At 43.2% G+C, this 23,484-nt stretch overlaps 1 protein-coding gene across 1 annotated transcript; it reads left to right on the top strand.

The window, feature by feature from the left end:
* The first annotated feature begins 15,992 nt into the window (after positions 1-15,992).
* On the top strand, positions 15,993-17,430 carry LOC128273482 (lipase 1-like). Its single transcript, XM_053011451.1, has one exon. The coding sequence runs from the start codon at positions 15,993-15,995 to the stop codon at positions 17,220-17,222; it is 1,230 nt and encodes a 409-aa protein (XP_052867411.1). The 3' UTR covers positions 17,223-17,430.
* Positions 17,431-23,484: the final 6,054 nt, after the last annotated feature.

Genomic DNA, 23,484 nt, shown 5'->3' on the forward strand with positions numbered 1-23,484 from the left:
AAATGTTATGACTGCAAATTTCATTAGACCATGAGCAGAATTTAATTACGAATTTCGGGCGTACCGTGAGGGTAAGGGCTCCGGCAGCACTACTGCTGATCTGTAGGTTGGGCGTGTTCTGCGTAGCAAATTTAATTTTTCCCGTCTTGCTCCGAACACAACAGCAATCATCTGGGCGGGCGGGTTGTAACAGATTCACGTAATTGTTATGTTAATGATGATTTAAACGTCTCCGACATGGGGCGCCGTCAGTGCCAAATTCGGGAACCACCATCGGGCTGGTACGTTTGCGTTGTGAACCGAGAAGCAGTTCGTGTACGCCATCGTTCGCTGCAATCCCCTTCGGGGACGGTAACAAAATGTCGCCCTCGACCAGCCAGTCGTCTTCCAGAGAGAGCGTTGGGCTAGCTATATCCTTACGCCGGCCGCTCCTGGAGGGATCTATTAGTGGCCGGGACGAACACTTAGCGTCCGGAGTGCGCGGATGATTTACAGCCCAAGGGCAGACCGCGCCCGTGGGGGTGAACTGGAGTCAATTTATGCAAATAAGACAGGCATGTAGGCCTGGGCCCCGATTGTGAGCAAAATTACGCGCCTAATTCCAGTAAATCTAACTCTCTCGTTCGCTCTTTCTTTCTCAAGACGCCCACGCCGGACGTGGGCTGCCTAGGCGATAGTACATTAGGGGAGGATAACAATTTGGTATGCCTTTTTCCTTCCTCGCGCCAAGACGAATGGCTACCGAAGGCTACAAATTGTGTGGTCGTTTATTTTGTCATTAGTTGACTTAAAGTTTTGAAATGTTCAAGCCCTTGGCTGCTCAAGCGAACTGCCCTAACTGGGAGAAGGCTCTGTAGTTTGTAGAACTCGATATGACGGATCAAATTTACTATCTCAACTTGATAAGCTTGGTGTTTGGTTTCAACATTTTTGGGGTAGCCTTTATGCTGTTGCAAAATGCCTTCGGGACCTATGCAACAGGGAGTGTTGAGAAGTTCCAGTTCGGAGTTCAAATTACTACACAAAAATAACGATTCACCCTAGAAGCTCATAAACATAAATTGTAATGAAATGAAATGAATTGAAAAAATGAACAAAGAGCTTTTCTAATTCTTAACCACACTTTTTTAAGATAGTAAAACGACCGTCAAGCAGTTGATTATAGCTCATAGCTGAGTCAGGAAATCATTCCATAGTTAATATAAATTTGAGAAATAGAGCAAGGTCAAATTTTAAAATGGATTATTTTTTAATATTTCGTGACATGAGAAGGTACCGATTTTAGCCGGAGTTGGTTAAACTTTTTTGATGGCAGCGTTAAAAGTGTTGAAAGCTCACTGGTTAGTAACACATACCCCCAAAGAATATCTCTTAATGGAATTGTTATTCCTTACCCCGTATGATTCGTTAATTTTACTTGTTGGACTTCTTCAAAGACCATCAACCGTTTAAAAAGCTCCTTGTAAGGTAGTAAGAAATAGCTTGAATTGCAAACGATGCCATTGTAACAAGCTGTTGTGTAAAGCTGGCTCATTCTCGCCAAGTGTTCAATCAGGATTTCCATTTACGGTTTGAATTTCCACTTCACTAAGCCGCTGCTGTTGCTCTCACCAGTCTAGCGGTGAGCGAAAGAGATGGCCGCAGAAGGTGTTGACGAATCCTTGCTCATCGGCACCGAGAGCGCCCTGAGGAGCTAATCATGCCGTTGATTGAAAATCGTCGCAAAAACCGAGCGCTCCGGACGGGCTTAGCAAGCAAAGGATCGAAGGTATGAATGAAACATGCACACCTCATAGGTTCCTGGCGAGACGTGTGAAGAAGCAGTGTTAAAATCGCAATAAGAACTGACTGAAATGGAGAAAAAAGCGGTTCTGCCATTCTCTTCATTTCCTTAGGAGGTGGCGCACATGCCACCGGATTTTCCTTCCAGTCCTGGAGACCATGGGACCTGAAGGAAAAAAACACATAACAATTCATCGTTCCGTTCAATATTTTATTTTCCTTCCAAAGGTTTCTTCTGAGAGTTATCCTTCTCGCAGGTTTCCGTCAGTCGGGTGACGCTCCTCGATTCGCTCCGCATCCTGCGCAATGGAGGCGCCTGGTGGCGACGCGCATTGTAAAATATTCATGGAAAACTCTTTATCAACGCCATTCACCATATTGCACGAACAGTGGGGGGGCATCCTTCACTCCTCGTCAGTTGTTCAAACACTATCCCCAGCTTCAGGTGCCCTTCGATGGGACACATCCGCTTTTCCATCGGGTCGCCAGCCGAGGGCCCAACAAAGGCACCGGTATGACGGTATGATCGATTTGCAAAACAGTCCTCCGTGGGCATCAACGACCCACCGGTAGCGGCGATGGAGGGAAAAGGAAGCTTCCTTTAGCCAGCTCTCGACAGCTTATAAATTGAAATCTACTTCAATCATTTCCGTTCCCGTTCGTTGTGTCATCTTCTGCGCCGGTTGCAACTGTTTGCTGCCCTTGAATAATTCGAGCGGTACAACGGTTTTGCGATGAAATGAAGAATCAACCGATTCTATGCTGTGACCGTTCGATGAAGCTCTGTTTCTGTTGGACTGTTTTATTGCATGAATACGCTCAATAATCATTAATTTAAACACTGACCTGAAAAGGATTTTATTTTGAAATAACACATAATGATTCAATTGAGAATAATTGCACAACATCAAAACCGCTATATTTTACAGACTGCAAGCTAATGCAGCAAGCACGTTTCATTTTATTTGTTTCTAAATATTGTTTAAAATCTTGTTATGTTAACATAATGTAGCACGATCTCTATAGGTACTGCATGTGAGGAAGAGCTATAGGAAAGCATCGACAATGTTAAACACGCTAGAGGCTAGCTGCTTCGCCAAAAATATCACAGCCAATCTTTCATATTTTCGGTAAATTGGATTGCAGTCTGACGTGTGAAGCATCCAAAATCTTCGTTTCATCGGTTGAAATACGAGCATACAATTAGTGCTATTATCGGTATTGGTTGTGCTAACCTGTATTGGTTGTTGTTTACATAAAGTGGCGATGATATTGGATCGGAAATTACAGTAATGTTGCTTGCGGTTTGTTTGCATGCTTTTAAAAGACAAGTTTAAGGACGTTTATATTTATTTTATTTATTTATTCATGTTACAGTCAACGGGCCAACATGGCCTAGTTGACACGTTCGTATAAACTAAAAATTAAAAACTAAACTTGAAACTTAAGAATTGGACTAACATAGCAAAGCACATACGGAGGGACAAATAGTAATAGCAATCAAGCGTTATATAATGAACAACAAAAAGTGCGCGTCAAAAGTAAAAGAAAAAAAAGCTATTTTTGCACTGATTTACGGACATGTTAAAGTTCATGATTGGGGATGCAAGGTTATAAGCTCTAACAATGTTTAAAGGATAACATTTTTCAACATAGTGGTAAAATACGGCAAAGAATAAGCGTCACAAAACAAATACTTTACCAAATCTATCTATGCTGATTCACAAACCGATTCTGGGCTTACCTTTGCCGTGATGCAATCTGTATATTTATCATTCATATCTTTCTTGGATGAATATTGCAACAACGTAACTCTATCCTCTTTACAACAAGTGCCCTAATTGTTTTTCGTCTCTAAAACCATTTGCCTTCGCTGCGTCGATTAATAGGATCCAGCGTGAGAGACACCAACTTAAAATAAACAAAACTAAAACACAACAGGGGCTAGATATACATTTGGTGGTTGGGAACGATAAAGTTGCCTCTTAAAATAGTAATTCTCTGTTCTCAAAAAAGCCATCAACTATCATTAGATTCAATGCATCTGTGATCGTAATATTTTTGTCGATAGTTTTTAGAAGATGTTGCTCAACATATTGTTCCGATAAATTACTCTTATCAGTTGTCATTACTTTCGACACGATGAAAGTAGTGCTGCAAAATACGAAAAAATGTTCGGCAAAAAAGAGATACAAACGGAAATGTTTTCCGTGGTGTACGAGCCGTAAATTCTGTACGGCAACATTTTTCCCCTTTGCGGTTTATTCGGTCGCCACATAATTCCTCTATTGCCATTATTGTACCCGTGGTTGACAACGGGTGGTTGGGCGGGTGAAAGGTTCCCACCGTTGGCAGTTGGCCAGGCGACGTTCAGAACCATTAGGCAAGTCATTATCGAACGATCCGATAGTGTCCGAAAGGCAAGGTGATGCGCAACCCTTAAAGAGGCCCATTCATTGGGGTACCTTGGCAAGGCAAGTGCCAGACTGGGGATTCCCAACTCACTCCCTTCGTTGCGGTGAGCTTCACATGCATTGGCACAACACTTTCAGTTGAGTCACGGGGCCCCCACACCGTAGAACTTCCACTTCCGAAGGTGAAAAGAAAATAAACCCACCACAAAAATTCACCCCAAACGAAGAAAAGGGACCAATACGCAGCCCGCCCGGTGCCGAGCGTGAGTCATCTACTAAATTTACGCAACTTCCTGTGGAGTTTCCAGAAACCTCGGCCCGCCCCAAAACCACGACCTGTGGTTGTGTGGCAGGGCTGGCGGGTGGCCACAGACCCACCCAGTGAGCCGGGGGGTAGCACCTAAAGTATGTTGATAACGGAAACCCATTCATGTTTTTGTTTGTCTTGAATGTATTGGCCCGTTTTCAGACCACCCTTGTGAGGCCTTGCCGCCGGTGGAAGGGTTGGCGAAGGCATCGGCATTGATTTTATGCTGCCTCTCGTTAGGCCTTTGATGTGCGACAGAAAATATGTTTATTTTTTGCGTTGTCCCAAAACATCACCAGCACCGACGGCCCAACATTGCGTTGGAATGCTTTGCAAAGGACAATCAACTTGTAGGATAAAAATGTACAATATAATGGGCCACAGGGCTGGTCGGAGCTAAAGCAGCAGGAGCTCTGTCTCTTTCTTTCACTTTTATCAAGTGAAAAAAATGGCTCAAAATACGATAATCATTTCTAGTCGGGCACCGGTCGGGCAGAACGCACGCCTTGCGCAGGAAATGTGTGCAGGAAAAGTGTCTGGAAAAAAGCAAACCCATCATCCGTGGCGAGCAAAAAGACGAAAGCTAGCGAAAGCGCAAAAAACATACGCCACAGCTATGGTGGCCCGAAAAGAAATTTACGGATCAAAGATAGGTCAAGATGATAACATCCGGATATGGTTCGGTGGTTCCATTCCCAGTCCCACCAAGGCACGAGCCTTGTTAGGGGGCGCCCGCGTTCGCAGTGGCTTGTTAGTGCGTTCGTTTGTTGTGGTCGGCTGGCGGGCCCAGTCCCGTCACTCCGACGCAACAATGAAGTTTTTGCTGCGTCCGCTGTTATCACAAAATTATTACGACCGTTGAGTAGCAAAGCAGCAGGCCGGTCAAGGGGACGCAGGCAGGGGACTTTGGAGCAAACGAGGGCTGTGACGGAAAAATAGCAAAACAACCAGCGTCCTTCTGAAGCGTAGCGCAAAACCCGGCTTCCCGGTGCATTATGATACGAGGCTCGACTGCTGACGCTACACTTTCTGCGGTGGAAAAATAAATTAAAATCCAATAAAATGAAGGCGGGCAACAGATTACACTAGAAAAAAAGGTTCTCACAAAAAAATGAAACTAGCTGCAAAATCATTATCATCAAGAGGTTTAAGGCTGTACTTGCTTTGCGTTCTTGTATAGGTATTTATGCATATGTAACACGTGGATCGAAAAGTCCCGAGCCAAATACATAAATGGCGCTATAGTCTTATTGCGTTCACCGCTTTTTCAGTTGGTTCGAACCTTCAAAAGAAAGCTGTGAAAATTTCATCATATTCCACTCATAAGTTTGTGCGTTATTGTGCTATGAGTGCCGCTACTGTTGTTATTTTCAAAACAATGGATCAACAACAATTTCGTGTTTTAATTTTACGCTGCTTGTTGATGGGAAAAAATACCGTTCAAGCGGAGCAATGGGTTGAAAAGCGTTCTAAGGACTCCGCTTCATCGGAAGTATCAATTAAACGTTAGTTTGCTGACTTCAAACATGGTCCGATAGACACCGATGATGCAGTGTACGTCCAAATGAGGTGCTAAAACCAGAAAACCTTATTTAAAAGCTACAACATCGTTTTGAATTATGGAAAAGTGAAGTTGCATGAGTTAGCTGACATTATAAAGATATCAAAAGAACGTGTTGGTCAAGAATTGGTACAAGAATTCAGTTACGAATTTACAATAACTGGCGACGAACGATAAAATAACTTTGTTCGATTGCTGGTGATTTAAACTTGGAATAATTTATTTATTTATTTATTTATTTACTTTGAACCGTCAACCGCCCAAAACCCCTAGTTGACACTGACTTACAAATTTAAAGTTAAGACGTAAGGTCAAACATAGCATTACATTCAACACGATCCAAGGAACAATTAATACAGAATAACAAGTAGCAACAGCAATCAGGTGTGCTGAAAATAACAACAGAATGTGCCCGTCAAAAGGAAAATAAATAAATACTACTTTTGCACTGGTTTATGGACATGTTGAAGTTCAGTATAGGGGATGCATGCTTGTAAACTATTACGATATTGTTTAACGGGTCAATTCTAGAGGAGGAATGATGAGAGATGACACCCAACTCATGCGTGGCACGTCTGCAAATGACCCGCTCGGGTGCATAAATGGAAAACCTTGGCGAGCAGGAAGGGATAACTAATTTTAGCCGTACAGAGTTTGAACATAAAGAGAGCACAAGATGTCAAACACCTATGATTAAGAGGACGAATACCAAGCAAAAGACAACGTACATTATATCAAGGAAGATTATTGAAAGAGTACCAACCCGTTCTAGCTAAGGTGACTCTTGTGAATCTTCTCTGAAAAGACTCAACTGCGTCCAGCCAATATAATAATAATGAAGCTTTTAAAAGCTTTCTCTCTTACACATGAATATAGCTGACTTACTTCCTATTGACTGTATACTAGACAATCTGATTTTTTAGAGGTAATTTTCTTAAAACATCACAAAAAAATGTTTTATTTTACACAAACGTTTATTTAACATAATGTTTAACCGATGTCAGCAATGTTGAAATAACAAGTAATTTGAATTTGAATTTTGAAGGACAAGCATTTCTGAATTTTGCTTTTATTAACAAGCCAAGAATTAAAACCCTACGGCGTCTGTTTCAGGAAACTGATTTCGACGCACGTAAACGACAGATTTATGCTCCCCGCCGACAGGCTCACCGGTGCTCTTCACAAACAAAGTGGCTATCACCTTCGCCGCTGCTCATTACCGTTAAGCGGAATGGAGCCATTTAAATTGAACCTCGCCGGCCAGAGAGCCGCATCTCCGTGGAGCAATTAAAACACAAAAACATTTCGCCCAACACGGTAGCACCGGTAGCTGCCATTTCCTGCCGGCTCCCGAGTGAGTCACCCGAGCGCGCGTGTAACGCAGCACCGAATTCAATGAACGGGCGGATTACTGTAATTTTGAAACATCCATCAAAAAAGTCGTTCCAGTCGGTCGGTCGGTGAAACGGCTTAGGGGAGAAAAACTGGCGATTGCCTGACGCTCCCCGGGGACCGTACATCGGAATGTGAATCATTAAAAAAGGATCTAAAAAGCGGAACACATTCCGTGCCGACACAATATGTGCGGCTGCATCCATCCGTGGGAGATGCGAGGAGTTTTGAAGCCATGGCCTTTTTTTCTCTCCGGCCGTCCTCTCCAACGAAAAGTGTGGTGCAATTTCGTTGAAAATCGTTTCACGTTGCCGGTGGTGGTGGCGGTTTGCTCCGGTTTCCTCCGGTCCTCCGGTGGCATCAGTTAGCAGATCGAGGTTTTCGGGACCCCGTACCCCGGGTGCACGTGCCACAGGCGAATCGAAATCGAAACCCGTTGTGAGCCGGAGCTCGAGATTTATGCTCCATTTAGAGCTTAAATGATGCCTAATGCCTCTCGTGGGATTTGCGTCGCCATAATTTATTTTACCCTTTTTTGCTGTTGTTACCCTGCCAGTGTGTGTGAGGTAGAAATGGTTTTGAAACCAACCGCCGAACGTCGCGCGGCGTTTGGCGGCCAGACGTGGAAATATTTTAGATTTTAAATTCAAACTGCCTGAAGTGAACGGTGAACTCTGCAATTTATTTTCTAGCCATCGCTCAGTTCTTTGGTACTTTCCATATAAGTATATTTTACAACGTCTCGACAAGCATTGTTAATTTAACGTGATTTTTACCCTGCAAGGAAAGGTCAAGGAATTTCTTTAAGCTAGCGTCGCAGCAGCTGGGGAAAGTACCAAACGAAATAAGAATAGCTATGATCGATTCAATCGCTTTTCCGGGTCAACTTCAGCACGAAATGCTTTGAATATTAAATGATGGCTAACATATTCCAATGAATTCATTAGATTAAGGTCGTCCTGGTGCAGCACAATTACGTTGAATGCCGTCAGGTCATCGAAAAACCTTTCGTAGATCGATGCCTAGCAGTTTAACATTATTTCTACGTTTTGTGAAACATACATGATTCGTAAAATCAGCACTATTTTATGTTTTTTTTTTCTGAAATGCCTTGAATTGCTACACACGGGCTTTCATCAGGATTTATGCATGCTATTGTAGTATTGTCATTGAAACATAGTCATCAAATTTGATAAGAATTATCACTAATCTTATTTCATAGACAATCGGTTTCTTAGAAATAAAACTATTGAAACCTAAAAATAATTCTTAGTAGAGAAATCCAAAACGATATTTTCAACGAATAACAATACAACATTCGCCATTTCGAGAACAATATAATGCACCGAAAATTACACGCCGCCAGACTGTTCGAAATGCGCTTCGATTTTCTTTTATTTTCTCCATCCATCAGAATGACATTCGGATTTTCGCCGTCCAGCGATCCAGCACAATGGAGTCGTTATGTTTTCTTTCTCACAAAATTAACGAAAGAGAAAATCGGATCGGAATTCTTTCTGCAACAGATGAAAAAACGAAAACAGCGAAAAAAAATCCATTGCAAGACATCGCCGACATTAAATCTTCGATCGACATTCGTTTCGCCTTCGCCTCTGAATGCGGATGCGGAAAAACAAGAACGAATCCTTTCCCGTTTCCGGTTGTTGCTGTCGAAGACACTTTACATAAATCGAAAATCGTCGTTCCGCGCACGCTGTACTAGCTTTGCAAATACACAGAGCTACGAACACACATGCTTGTAGCAACAGCGTTACATAAATGGTGCTGAGAGCCAGATCCACGACGCGTTGGCATCAAATAAGATCAAGTTTAAATCTATCAACTCGTCGGTGGCTTTCTTGGTGCGTGGTTGTATCACCACGCACCGAGCCCTTGTGTAATGGACGTAGCTTTAAATGGTTTAAACAAAATTGAAAGAGATTGGAAGCAATGCTCTCCGTGTACGTGTACGTGACGAATAGTTTCGTTGCATAAAATTCTACACTCGCTCCCGGAACACTCGTCCCGGGCCACCCTTTCGTTGTGTGACGACGACGACATGCAAGGCACCGATGCAACAACATGTCGAGCATGGAACTCCTCAAGCGAGACATGAACAAGGACGCAGATGAGCGCGAAGCTAGCTTGTGAGGCCAACCAGCCAGCACCGAACACGAAACCAACGTGACCCACTGACGTTGACATGTGTGCGGGTGTGTGTGTTTGTATGAGCAGAGAATGCATCGGTTCCGAAGAGAACAGGACAGAAAAAGAACTAGCCATTGGACTCAGGGAAGCACGTTTGTGTGTGTTCGAATGCTTGAAAGTTGAAATTAAATTCCTTCGTAATGGAGGCGCCTGGTGCCTGGTAACGTTACGGCAACTCGTTTTGTTGCTTTAGGTGTAATCGTAGAGCCTTATCGGGATACTGCCATGTAGAGGTATGCGTACATGCATGCCCAGCGCATTGCTTATGGGAGTTGTGCCGACACGTTGATTCGGCCGTACCAGCAAAAGTGCTTCACGAGATGCCCAGAAAGACATGCTGACCTTGTAATACGAAGGCAAACGAAGAAGGGTGAATCTTACTCACCCCCAATACTATCTTGAAATCTTTTCGTCGTTTGAAACGGTGACCAACTTTTGGTTTGGGATTCTGAGACCTAAAAGGTGACGACAACAGTTATCGAACACGAAGTACAACACCGATTTGCGATCGTGTTTCTCACTTTTGGTAAACGGCACGGGAGTGCTAACGAATGACACGTCATCATTTCGACTCGTTTCTGAGCTGTTGATTGGTAATAAAATTTACTAAGTTTAAGCCCTCGTTAAGCTGGAAAGTTGCGTAGACCGACAGCTACTCTCTTCACAAAGGCTTGCAAGTCAACTATTGTGACGCTGTTGTGCTCGTTGCAAAAAACTAAAGCTGAATAAGGTCCCAAGCATAACAACTGGAACCAAGGAAACTCAATCTCATCAGCGTCACCAGACGAGTCAATAATCACTTTGCAATTTACGAACCGTTGCGCCGTTCTATTCAATCTTCGCCACTCGGCGTCCGTTACGACAGTCAGAGTGATTTTTTATAGAGCCATTGCACTAATTAAGTACTTTAAAATCACTCACCATACCACATCATGTACCTCTCCGGAATGGATTCTCCGACCGATGATGATTCCTGGAGCACCACATAAACCTTGTTAGCGTCCATCGTCGGATTACGCAACGTAGAGTGCCGCCCCGATACCAGTAGATCGCTGCGATTCTTGGCAAATGCTGAAGAGGGGAGAAGAGATTTTCCACTCGCAAGATGTGGTGAAAAACAAACAAGATAAATTATTCATAAATGAAACAGACAAACTTTCACCAATCCCACCGGCTGGCTACCGTGGGCGGCTTTCTATCCCGACGGACATGGAAGACACGGCTCTAGCCGAAAAGGAAGTCCGAGGCGCAATCGACACCGCTTGGTGCTTCTCATCGGCTGCGAACGGCACCCATGACTTGCAGGACTGCTTCTATTATATCGGAGAGGGTTTTTTTTTTGCTGCGTTGCGTGTCTTCTTGTCCAAGTCCAAGACCACCAGTTTTTGTTTGCTGGTCCCCTGTGGCTGGTGGCCATACCCCATACCGTATGTCCATGGAATGTAAATGAACTGGCTGGCAGCGCAAACATCGTACGGGTCCAGTAATGGGTCCGACATTTTCCTCGTCCAATCGTATCGACAGCGAACGGGGTGGACGAAGAAATGTCAAAACGAAAAACTGTGTGATCCACAAACAAAACCCGCTCGGTCCGGCTTCGACCTGTCATTGTGATGACTGGTCAGTTCGTGGTCCAATTTCCAGCGTGGAATCAGCGTCCCCAGACGAAAACCCGCCCCGGGGCGGACATTTCCGGTGTCGGACGGTTATAAAAAAAAGAAACACACACACACACACACACACACAGGATATGATTCGCGACGCGCTAGGCGTGTCCTGCGTCGAAGGCATGGTCGAGGGTGGTCGACATATGAAGAATTCACCAACCTTCAATATTTTATAGCCCAAGACGATCCCAGCCAAGGTCAGCAAATGGGTTTCAAGGGGGAACAGATGAGCAAGCTTCAAGGCGTGTCGTGTGGCCGATAATATGTGGGCCAGAATGCGGGATGCGCCTCGGATGTTGTTCGCCAATTTGCGGGAGAATCCCGGTGATGAACGGGAGGTTGAAATTGAAATATTTTAACAGGTTTTCCGCAGCGAAAGATTGAGCCAATAAGCAATCTTCACAGAAGGGCGTACATTTTTTATTTGCTAGTTATCGATCGCTGCTAAAATAATTTTCACTTCACTCAATTCTTCCAATGTCATGTCATGTAAAATATGTAGCGACCTCGTCGTAGCAATATCTTTTCGAAAAAGTACGCGTATATGAATTCGAGCATTCGAGTAGCATCGTCGAGCAATGTTTACAAAAAATCGTCAAGTATTCATTGACAAAGTTTTCTCCGCACAATCGGAGATTACTCAAGTTAGTTCATGTGTGCCACTCAACGCATTCAGAAGCACTTAACTATATCTACCGATCATAAAAATAAAAATAAGAAATATTATAGATTTCTACATTAAAAGATATTGCTACGACGAGGTCGTTACAAATATTATAAAAAAGAATTTTAAAATTTTGAAAACTTCTTGACGCAGCGTGAAACTTTGTCAATCGTATTTAGAATAATATTAAATAATTTTATAATATTTTACAATTATTAAAATATGCAGAAAATTGAATACGATATAAACACTCTTTGAACGGCTAATTTAATTCTTATTTAAAGCCAATAGCGGGCCTTCTTTTGTTGTTTTATATCTCTTTTCTGAGGTCAAGGTCAGGTTTTCGTTTCAAACATCGAGTTTGAGTAAAGAAGTGACCAAAAAGAAATTAAATTGAAGATGGAGTCCTGATGCTAATACGGTCTGAGCCGGCGGTCTGAGTTAAGCTTAAGTAACCTTCGGCCAAATAGAAGACAGCTTGTGTTATAATTATGTAATTGAGCAGTGTCATGCTGATCAAAACTAGGCCCAGCCCAACTTCTCACTTCACATACATGGCTCTTAGAATGTGCCACAACTCAGAACTCATTCGGACAATAAACCCCATAACACCAACTCATACGGAACTTGTGTGAGAAACCGAAAAATACCTTTTGACGTTAGCCTAAAATCAATGACGCTACCTGCGCTTCTGTCGCATATTTCATACCGCCTGGATTATGGATCCGTCAAAATCCGTTTTCGAAGTTAATAATTTTCCTCCTCGGCGGCGGTGGATCCAAAACCCTGCATTTCACTGCAGTCATACCGTATCAGAGGGATCAGGGATGCGATAAAATCAAGACCCCGTTTTGTAAACCCACCGCAAGGCCCAGTAATCACAATCCTTCCACGTCCACCGCCCATCGATCTGGGCCTTCCCTCCGGTACGACTGACAATTTAATTCGAAAACGTAAATCATAGCGACCAGCCCATCCTGGAGCTGGAAAACTTTCACCATTGGCGCCGATTGCCACTAACTTTCTTCGCGTGCGGCAGCATTTCTGGCCATTCGTTTTGCACCCATAAACCCGGGTGGGGAGCGCTGGAAAATGGTTTTCCTCAAATCACCAAACCGAACACAGTGCCATCATTGGCAGGGCCCGCGTTCGAACGCCAGACGTAATATGTTGACCTTTGGCGCGGTGTACCTCTCGTTTTCGTGTTGCTTTGCAAGTCAAAGTATCAGCTGTACTCGTAATCGGATGGTAACGGCAACGTTCGACGCCATAATCCACAACCACCCGACCCTCGTCCTGCCGGGAGGTTTGATTTCGCTGCGGCGTACCGATTGTGTTTGCTTCAGCATTTTCGCACTGTTTGACCAAAAGCCACAAACCTGAGGGGGTCGAGAGTTCCGTATGAAACACCTGCTGTCAGCAACAACCGGGAGTGTGTGTGGGAGACATGAAATAGATTTTTTAAATTTCGTTCGGCTCGGTGGAACCGTTACAACCAACGTTGGATACGCAGGGACTTTTAGCATTGCTTTAAACGCTCTGCAGACAGCGAGCTGAAAGTTGGGACCGACCAAATTTGGGACCGACGCCTTCACACCAATGTGCCGAATTTGGAAACGTCAAGAGAAAAGTATTTCGCCCTGTCGGTCGTGGGAAAACATTGAGACACCTTGTGTATTTTAAAACTAATCGAAGACTACTCAATTGAGGTTTTTTGTATCACAAGCAATTTTAACTTAATTATTACTTGTAATTCAAACACAAATTCATCATAAAACTGTTTTAATTCTCGCATCAAAACTCAATGGATCTTGAACTTGCAAATATCAGGCTGGGGAAAAAGTAATCGACGTTTTTTGCGTGTACTTCAAAACTTGATTTGAGATGCTTCCAATTGTCCTATTTGCGTCAAATATGTACCGTTTTGTTGGAAAATTTGTTGTCTTTTCAAAGGTAGGCTTAAAATGCCTCTATTATAAAAGGTTTACTCGTTACTGGCGAAAAACTCGAGAAATCCATTTTCACAATCCTTTTTTGATCTCAGTTTTTCATCACTCAGGAAATTTTGTAATGCGCGAAAAGGGTATCAATCGCTTAGTGGAAGGTCTGGACTATACGGTGGATGCATTAAAACATTCCATCCAAGCTCCTGGACTTTTTGGCGAGTCACTAAAGACATGCGTAACATTTCGTTGTCCTGGCGGAACACAAAACCTTTTCCGTTGGCCGATTCTGGTCGGTTATGGTCAACCACTAATATCAAATGGTGCAGTAATCGACAGTATAGATCTGAATTTAGACTTTGGCTACACGGAAGCATCTTATAATAAACGATTCCTTTTAAATCCCACCATATATCCAGTAGAACCTTTCTAGCCGTTATTCCTGGTTTGGTTACCGGTTAAGCTGCTTCACCACGCTTAAACCAAGACCGATTTCACACAATATTGTCGTAAGTAACCCATTTCTCATCCCCAGTACCCAACCGTTGAAGAAATGGTTCGATTTCATTCCGTTTGGCCAAAATTGTGTAGATAGAAATTCGAGCCATCATGTTTTTTGGTGTAAATAGGGTGGCGCCAAACATCGAGCTTCTTTGTGAATCCAGCTTTGTGCTAATGGTTTAAAACTATTTGATAGTTAATCTTCAGCACCTGACCGATGCTCTAACTACTAACAGGACGAACAACTTTGGTTATTTCTGTGATTTTATCGACATTTTCGATTACGTGTCTGCCTAGGCTTTAACAAAAAAAATAACTGAAACGGGTCAACGAAACCAAAATTTATTGCAACTAGCTGTTAGAGTATCGGGACCATAAACACCATGCAAAATTTCAGCGACCTAGCTTGAATTTTCGCCATTTTCAAAGAAAAACTGTAAGATGTACCGAATTTTCTCTTAGTTGACCTCCATTGTTAACACCCTGTAACTTACAAACAAATGGAACAAACAAAAAACAATTAGAGCATTTTTTGAAGTGTAACGAGCCCAAATTTGAAACTGTGCGATTGATACTTCACGAGATATCGATCACTAACGGCATCTATCTTGAAAAACGTCGATTACTTTTTCCCCAGCCTTATATAAACAAAAATAATCGGTCGAAAAACAAAACAGCCCGAAATATTTCGCCCCAACCACCACACCTCCAACTATACGAACCTTGACAAATTTGCGGACCCAAGGCTGTCTATTTTATGAATTTTACTTTCGACGGAGTAACTTGACGCCGTTGCCTGTGTGAAGTGTCCCATACAATCCAATGCAAGACAACGCGTGTTGACGTTCCGAAATTTCATTTCCAAAACGCACTTCGGATGTGTGTTGCGGCTTTAAGTCCCGTGATTTTCCCGTGGAGAAGTTATGGGATAAAGTGGGCACTAATTCGCCGAAAATACCCGCGCAATAATCTAGATCACCAAGAATCAGTATCCAGTCAGTAGTCATCAGTAAATGGAACATCAACACAATTCGTGTTAATGAGGGGGAATTCTTCACGCCTGGCTTTCACAAAATTATAAAGAGGTGTAAGCTACGACAGAACCAAAATACCTCCTAATTTCTAGACAGTGGTACCTCAGTATTATTATCTTCTGAAAGCTATGCAGGAGGAACTTATCATCATCATCGCCACAAATTCAGAAATATTGTGGCCCTCGGATTTTATCTTAAGATGGAGGCGCGTGCCGTGCTCTCCTTCCGTTATTTATGTTTTTTAGCAGACGTACCAGAGTGTGTGGATTTTTCGCAATTTTGTTCAAACATCTCTAGACTATCTGTTCCTTATGGCGAAGCTTAGTTTCGGTGTGAAGTACCGCGGATCAGTGGAATGAATCGCCATATAATTCCACTTAGATGTGATTGCACTTTTCTGGTATTAACTAATCGAGCCGTGTCCAGCCCTTTGACGCGATACCGAGCGGAGTACCCCATTTAAAGGATCGCGTCTCGAGCGACCACAGGTGTCAGTGTCGATTCAGCAACCATCCCGTGATGGAGTCCCTCAGCCACAAACAGCGTTCAACGTGCGTCGTCCTATTGGTGTTGCTCTATATGCTGCTGCACGCGAGCGCTACACCGTCGGATAAGATAAGATTTCAAGTGGACAGTGAAGACAGTCGACTAACCGTTCCCGAGTTGATAAGCAAATACGGGTACGCCGTCGAAGAGCACCCGGTCAAGACCACGGACGGATACCGGCTGATGTTGCACCGCATAAAAAGTGATCGCCCCAATGCCACCGTCGTGCTGCTGATGCACGGTCTTCTGTGCAGCTCGGCGGACTGGCTAATGATCGGTCCAGGAAATGCACTCGCTTACCTTCTGGCGGATCGCGGATACGATGTTTGGCTAGGAAACGCTCGCGGTAACCGCTACTCACGTCACCACGACAGTCTCAGTCCGGTGTGGCCTTCGTTTTGGGAGTTTTCGTGGCACGAGATCGGATACCATGATCTGCCGGCCACGATCGATTACATTCTCGGCCGAACGCAGCAACCGCGGCTACACTACGTTGGCCATTCTCAGGGCACGACGGCGTTCTTCGTGATGGCCTCCAGTAGACCGGAATATAACGAAAAGGTGATACAGATGCAGGCAATGGCACCGGTTGCCTTCATGGAGCACATGAACAGTCCGCTGCTGCTGCTGATGACCAAGTTTCTCAACACGCTGGATATTCTGACGAGTCTGTTCGGAATCGGCGAGTTTCTGCCCAACACGCCCGTCCTGCACGAGATTGCCAAACGGATCTGCCCAACCACGGTGCCGAACAACCTGTGCATTCATCTGCTCTTCCTACTTAACGGCTGCGATCCTACGCAGCTGGATCCGGTCATGGTTCCGATTCTGCTCGGCCATACGCCGGCTGGGGCAGCGACGAAGCAGTTGGTTCACTACGCCCAAGAGGTTCGCTCGAAGCGCTTCCGGATGTATGATTTTGGAAAAGTCAAGAATTACCTCACCTACGGCAAACTGTCACCACCGGAGTACAATCTGACCAGCGTGACCGTGCCCGTTGTGCTGTACTATGGGTTGAACGATTATCTGGCGGCTCCGAAGGACGTGCGCACACTTTCCGCACGGTTGCCTAATTTACGGCAAGCTGTCCAGGTGAACCACAAACTGTTCAACCATTTGGACTTTCTTATCGCAAACGATGTTCGTAAATTGCTGTATGACGAAGTGATCGAACGAATTGTCGAAGCTGACAAGGGGAAGTGATTAGCGCGTGGCGTACGGGGTTAAGCCAAGAATGTGCCTCGAACAAGCAGCACTTGTGTCCTAGGGATAAGTTTCAGCTAATCGAGTGCACTTGAAGCGAACGAACGATAGAGCCAGGTGCGGTTATTTATAATTCATATTGAACGGAAACCGAACAGGTGCAATTCTTTCTAGATTTAGACTATTCTACGCTATGTATTAGTTATGTATTGTATTAAGTATCACATCGTTCAAAAAGTCCCGGGACTAGCTATGAAAACAACATTTTATCGGCAAAATTCTTTATTATTCATCAACATAATCTCCTTAAAGTGTAATACAATCATTCCACACTTCTCTAACTTTTCAATTCCATGTTTGTAAAACGGTTCGTCTTTTGACTCAAAATTACCCTCAGTAGCAGCGATCACCTCCTCATTCGAGCCATATCTTTTTCCCTGGAGCATCTTTTTGGGATCCGTAAAGAGCCAGTAGTCGCTAGGCGAGTACGGAGGATGAGGAAGCAGTTGAAAGCCTAATTTGTTGAAGTTAATCATTGTTTTGATTGAACTGTGCTATGATGGCTTTTGTTCCAATGTGCGCAAATGCGGCACCCATTTGAAAAAAACCTTTTTCATATCCAATTTTTGGTGCAAAATAGTAAATGCACTACCAGTTGATATGTTCATCATCTTAGCTATCTCGTGCACTTTCATTTTGCGGTCACCCATCACGATTTTCAATACTTGCTTGATGTTTTCGGGAGTTACTGCCACATTTGGCCGACCCGAACGTTCCGCATCATTTGTATCAGCACAACCGCATAGAAGTTAGCATACCACCGCCAAATGGTTGGTTTCGACGGAGTAGAGTCCGGATAACGTTTTTCAAGCCATTGCTGAGCTTGAACAGTGTTTTTTCCCATTAGAAAACAATGTTTTATCAACACGCGAAACTCGCTTTGGTCCAGTTTTTCAGGATTGCAAAAGTAGCGTCACTTTAACCACTATAGCTTTCTTGGTTATGCTTCGAATTACATCAAATTTTAACACACCTCATCTGAAGGTTGGTACTTCCGAACGTCGGTATATGAATGGCATTATTAGCGCCATTTCTATGGTAGTCCCGGGACTTTTTGAACGATGTGATATGACTAACTTCTACATGGCAAAGCAAATATTTTTAAAGATAAGCCGTAATCGCGCAATATTGAAACCGCTGCGAAGGCCCGCTAAGGTCCATAGCCGATATTGTCATGAAACGAAACGTCCTTCGTTATCACAAGCACATTAAAACATTCGCGATCAGCGAAAATGCCAACTCCACAGAGTGTTGTCATTCCGGCCTTCAAGAGGCTGACCGAAAAAGTTCTTGGAAAAGATAAGCACCGAAATTACTTGTGGCTGCCATTAAGATTTTCCAATATCCAAACCCTTTTGAGCTATGGTTTTACATAACTATTGTATTTGGATTTTGCATAAATTTACCTTTAATCTGCATAAGCAACCACAAAGACCATTCAAGGTAGATTCCAATTCGATTGTAAATGCATGTCCTCGTTTTACGTAACAATTTGTATGAAATTTGTGGGCCATTTTCCAACCACTTCTTGAGCAACCCTCGCGTGCTGTCAACCCGACAACCGGCCGCAGGACGTCGAACAACGCTGTCGAACATGGTCGTAAGCCTCCTGCGCGTACTGCTTCAAACTGCAACATTATTTCTCGATTACGTTTCATTGACAGCGACGCGGCGACGGTGCGCGTACTGTTGCTCCCCGGAGTACATCTATCGCCCTTAAGCTTCCGCTCGGGGGCACTTCCGGGTGACAAAACCATCTGAACTCCGTCCGTGCTACCGTCTTGATGTCATTTTCGTTTAATGCGATGCGGTGCCACCATCAGCGTCTGTGGCCCGCGCGAGAATGTGAACCACAACCACATCCTTTTCGGTGGTAGGTTCTTCTGGTGTCGGCTGGCATGCCCTGGCATGCCCTGGCAATGAGCAGACACCCAAACAAACCGACCGCCACCGCCAACAAGGACGTGCAGAAAAACCGGAGCACATTATGATATGTTCCGCTGGCGAAAAAGTAGAGCTGACAGTGGAAGGAAGCGCCGGCCATCCTCTGCAGTGGATCGGTTTTATGGTCCACTAAACACCGCTTTTAGTAGCGCACGATAAGTTAAGAAAATGGCTGCTTTATCGCCCGTGCCGGTTGCTTCCGTTCCGGTTGTGACAACTGCAGGGAAGAATTCCAAAACCAACACACAAAACGGGGAACGATTTTCGGCGGACCTCGCGGTTTTCCCAGGCACTGCTTAGGCTTGATAAGCAATCAATCGCCACCGTTCCATAACTTATTCTCTTCTTTTCACGGCCATCCCCACGATTTCCAGTTTGCAGCCTAATTGAGCTCACTGTCAGCCTGTGTGTATCGTCAGCCGGCTGGGATCCAGATGTTTTACGACGGCTCTGCCCACCCGTAGGGACTTCCTCGTTCAGACTCACGAGATCTGCGGCTTGCTTTGGCCCCCCAAAGAAACACGGCTCGTCCTCAAGCAGCCGTGACGCTATAAATGGGTTTTATCTTACTTTTATCGTCTCTAGGGTGGCCATTTTTGTGAGCGACAATCTTGAAACCGAAACCTGGACCGGACCAAAAATCGATCGACTCTCCGGGTCGCCGATCGCTCGCTGCGGTCGTTGATAATTGCCTCAATCGATTAGGATTACCACCGCAGGTCCCGGTGGGGTCGGTCCGGATCGGCGACAAATGATTGCTGCTCGTGTAGTGATTGATTGATTTATGGCCACATTCCTGGCGGCGATCCCGCTGTCCCGGGGGGCAATGGACAGAGAGCAAAATTCAATTACTGGAAGCGGAAAACACGCGGAACGGATCGTCTTTCGCAGAACGGAGGCACAGCACAACGCTAATTGATACAATTGTGACGGTCTGTTGTTGTCGTTTTTGGCACGCAACGTGTCACGAGCCAATCAAGGCGAATTAGAATAAATTCAACAAATTTTCGATTCATTTATCGCAACCGAAGGTTAGGCTTCCAACGCTCTAAAATGCACCCAAAATGCGTCCATCATTTCCATTGTGAAGAAGAATGGTAATAAATCGATTAATCATTGTTCAGACGTGCTGCCAATAATAAAATCAATGGTCCTTTCGGACCGCAATAATGTCGTGAATGTGATTTTAGAAGACATCAGCCAAGTATTCTCAGTACGTTCGGATTTTTTCCTTAGATTTCTCTGAAATAGGAACAATCTTTCAAGCTACAGTACCAGGTATACAAATTTAAGTTGTCCGGCGATTCTTCGTCGAAACTATGCCTCACATCTTTTTGCTGCTGGAGCATTTTAACCATAAGCTTCCACAAGCAAACAATATGCTTCAATTGATTTTTCTTCAAATGAAGGAGCAAAAGCAGCTAATTTCACGAATGCACATTATTTGGAACGAAACTCGACATTTTGAATACGCTGGAAAACCCGGTTACTTTATCTTTTGGAGAATGACACTATTATTATTGACTATATTATTAAAGTTTAAAGTGAAATGAATGAAATGAGTAGAACCCTGTTAGGCACATCTAAAACATCAACCATGGAATTTCAACTCATACACCTGGTAAAGTAATTTTGTTTAGTAAAGAGTGACAAAAAGTAAATAACGTGGCAATTGAACTTATAGTTCTGTATATTTATTTGTTTTTTTTAACATACAGTGGATGGCGAAATTAACCTTAGTTCAAGAACACAAAAGATTTTTGGAAATACGAGGATGAAAAATTTGCTTTAGTAATTAAAAAATCAATCAAAAACATTAAATAAGATGCGTAAATGTTAGTTTTGGTGTATTTAGGGATGATTGATACAATAGAAAAGTTTTGGTCAAACATATTTGGAACAAGCCAAATTTCTCTTCGGCGAAAATAACCTTAGTATCCGTAAAACATACCATTCCGCCCAGGCAATGTAGCCAAACATCCTGGTTTTGTTATGTGGCTTTTTCTACAGTCCTGCATGTATCTACATGTATTATTTTGGTATAGATAGGTTTGATTAATTTAGCTAATTCTGTTAAATTGAGAGGGATCTACGTACACTCCAAAGTTCATGAATAACCACATGTTTTCAGTGGTTGGCCGGTCTGGACAAAGATGTTAATACCTTAAAACTTTGATACTATCATCCACGATATACTGCATGACCACTTCTGGCTTGTGAATTGCCGCACTATCCTGTGGTGCGGGGAAATCTTCACCTATAAGACTTGTTCCTTCTCGAATAATTTTTGTTTCGTCGATTTTTGACCAGCTTTCAAGTCAGCATGACCAGGAAAGGTCATCAACTTGTAGGTTTCATGTAAATAATGCATCCCTGAAACATAATGCCGTTGTAATTTGTTTCCTAATTGATGATTCAGGTCCCTATAGCAGAAAATTTCAACTCCTTATAATGAGAGGTGAATCATACCAAAGATTCATCACTCCAAAACGGCTTTTCTCACAATAAACGAAGTTTCAAAGCATGCAGATAGTAAAATACCGTTCTTTTTTACGTATTGGCCATGGTTAGGTGCGGAATTTTGTTGAAAACAAGGCCAGAGTTGTGTACATGTTATAGGTTACGTCGAATGATATGCACGGAAGGGAGCTGTATACCTTTTGATTTTCGTTTTTGGCCAATATTTTATGCGGATTGTAACTGGTTTGTGAAGGAGATATTCAGTATACGTTTATCAACTCGTTTTTGTGTTGATTTCTTGCGGCCACAAACTTTAATATGATGAATACGACCTTTATTTTCATACAGCTTGATTATTGCTGCCGATTGCTTGCTCGCTTTTGTCGAAAATACGTGCAATATCCCTATCAGTTTTACCACTAATACTCAAATTAATAACTAACTTACGTTATTAATTGGTAATCTTGGGATATTTAGAGGGTTCTACCATATTTCAAGCTGAAAAACAGCATTATTTCTTGTGAATTCTTCACCATGCGTTTCTCAGCTTTAATTCTGCATTTTGCATATTAAAACATGTAAAATATCATGTTATTATTGCTCATAAATTGAAAAAATGTACTCTAGTTGCTTTATTACCGAGCAAAACGAAGTAAATTGGTGTGAAAAATAAAAACTTCAAGCTTCCAAATTAAACTAAGGTTAATTTCGCCGTGCTCAAATTGACCTAGGGCCACAAATGGCCGCACCAGTCTACTAGATTACATCTAAATGTCATTTTATCGCCCACATTTTAGTCTTAGAACCTCAATCTAATATTCAACTTCTCAAAAGAGCCATTCAAATAGAAGATGTACTCATATTTTCACATATTATTTAAATGTTCAAGAGCTAAGGTTAATTTCGCCATCCACTGTAAATATACTTTCATTTTTGAGAAGAAATAGGCAATACCTTGGTTTTACTGGGAGTCGAATAAAGAAAGTGTGGAATTAACTTTTAACTGTTAAACTTACGGATTTTCAACATTTGAAACATTTGAGCCTGCAGAAGCTGTATGCAAGTGACAATCTACGACCAAGGTAGTTGGAACAACCCAAAAGAACCCAAAAGAAGAATATGCTTAGTAGAATATTACTTTGTCGTTTCCATCTTTAACAAGTTTGGCTTCATCGAAATGTTTCTGACCAGACGAATAGAAAAGAGATGTGTTGGAAATTTGAAATATGGAAAATACATTAGTTTATCATAGTTTTGTTTTTATATTTCCTAACTAACTTCTAACTAACTAACATAGCCAACTTCTGAACGATACACATTCATCCTTCTTCGAGGCTAAAACAACAAGGGTTACGCTGCCAGTAACCCATCACCTGGTCAAATCCATCCAGTAAAATTGTGTTTTGTTGGATAACACAAAAGGCTATTTCCACTATTTCTGCGGTAAACATCGTGTCCGCGGAAATTCTATAAACACACAGAATCGCTCAATGACGGGTTTCGAATGGTGCCGCTGCAGTTTGCCTTCGACACAAAATTGCACCTAACAACCTTCTCCCCAAAAACGGGCCCCGATTAATGAGGAATGAACGCGCCAACGTTAGAAGGGCTTTTGCCAACGTGACAAATCATACTATTTGATGCAACCTTCACGAGGCAGAGCATCAACATAATTTATTCCATTGCAATTGACGGTCGGTCAGGGTCGGGTGTGTCGGGCGATGCCCCTGAATGCATGCTCATACCCACCCCCCCGGACACGTAAGGGTTGGGAAACGGTCTTGGTTTTCACGCCCAT

Source organism: Anopheles cruzii, chromosome 3 (assembly GCF_943734635.1).
Source record: "Anopheles cruzii chromosome 3, idAnoCruzAS_RS32_06, whole genome shotgun sequence".
Lineage (NCBI taxonomy): Eukaryota > Metazoa > Arthropoda > Insecta > Diptera > Culicidae > Anopheles > Anopheles cruzii.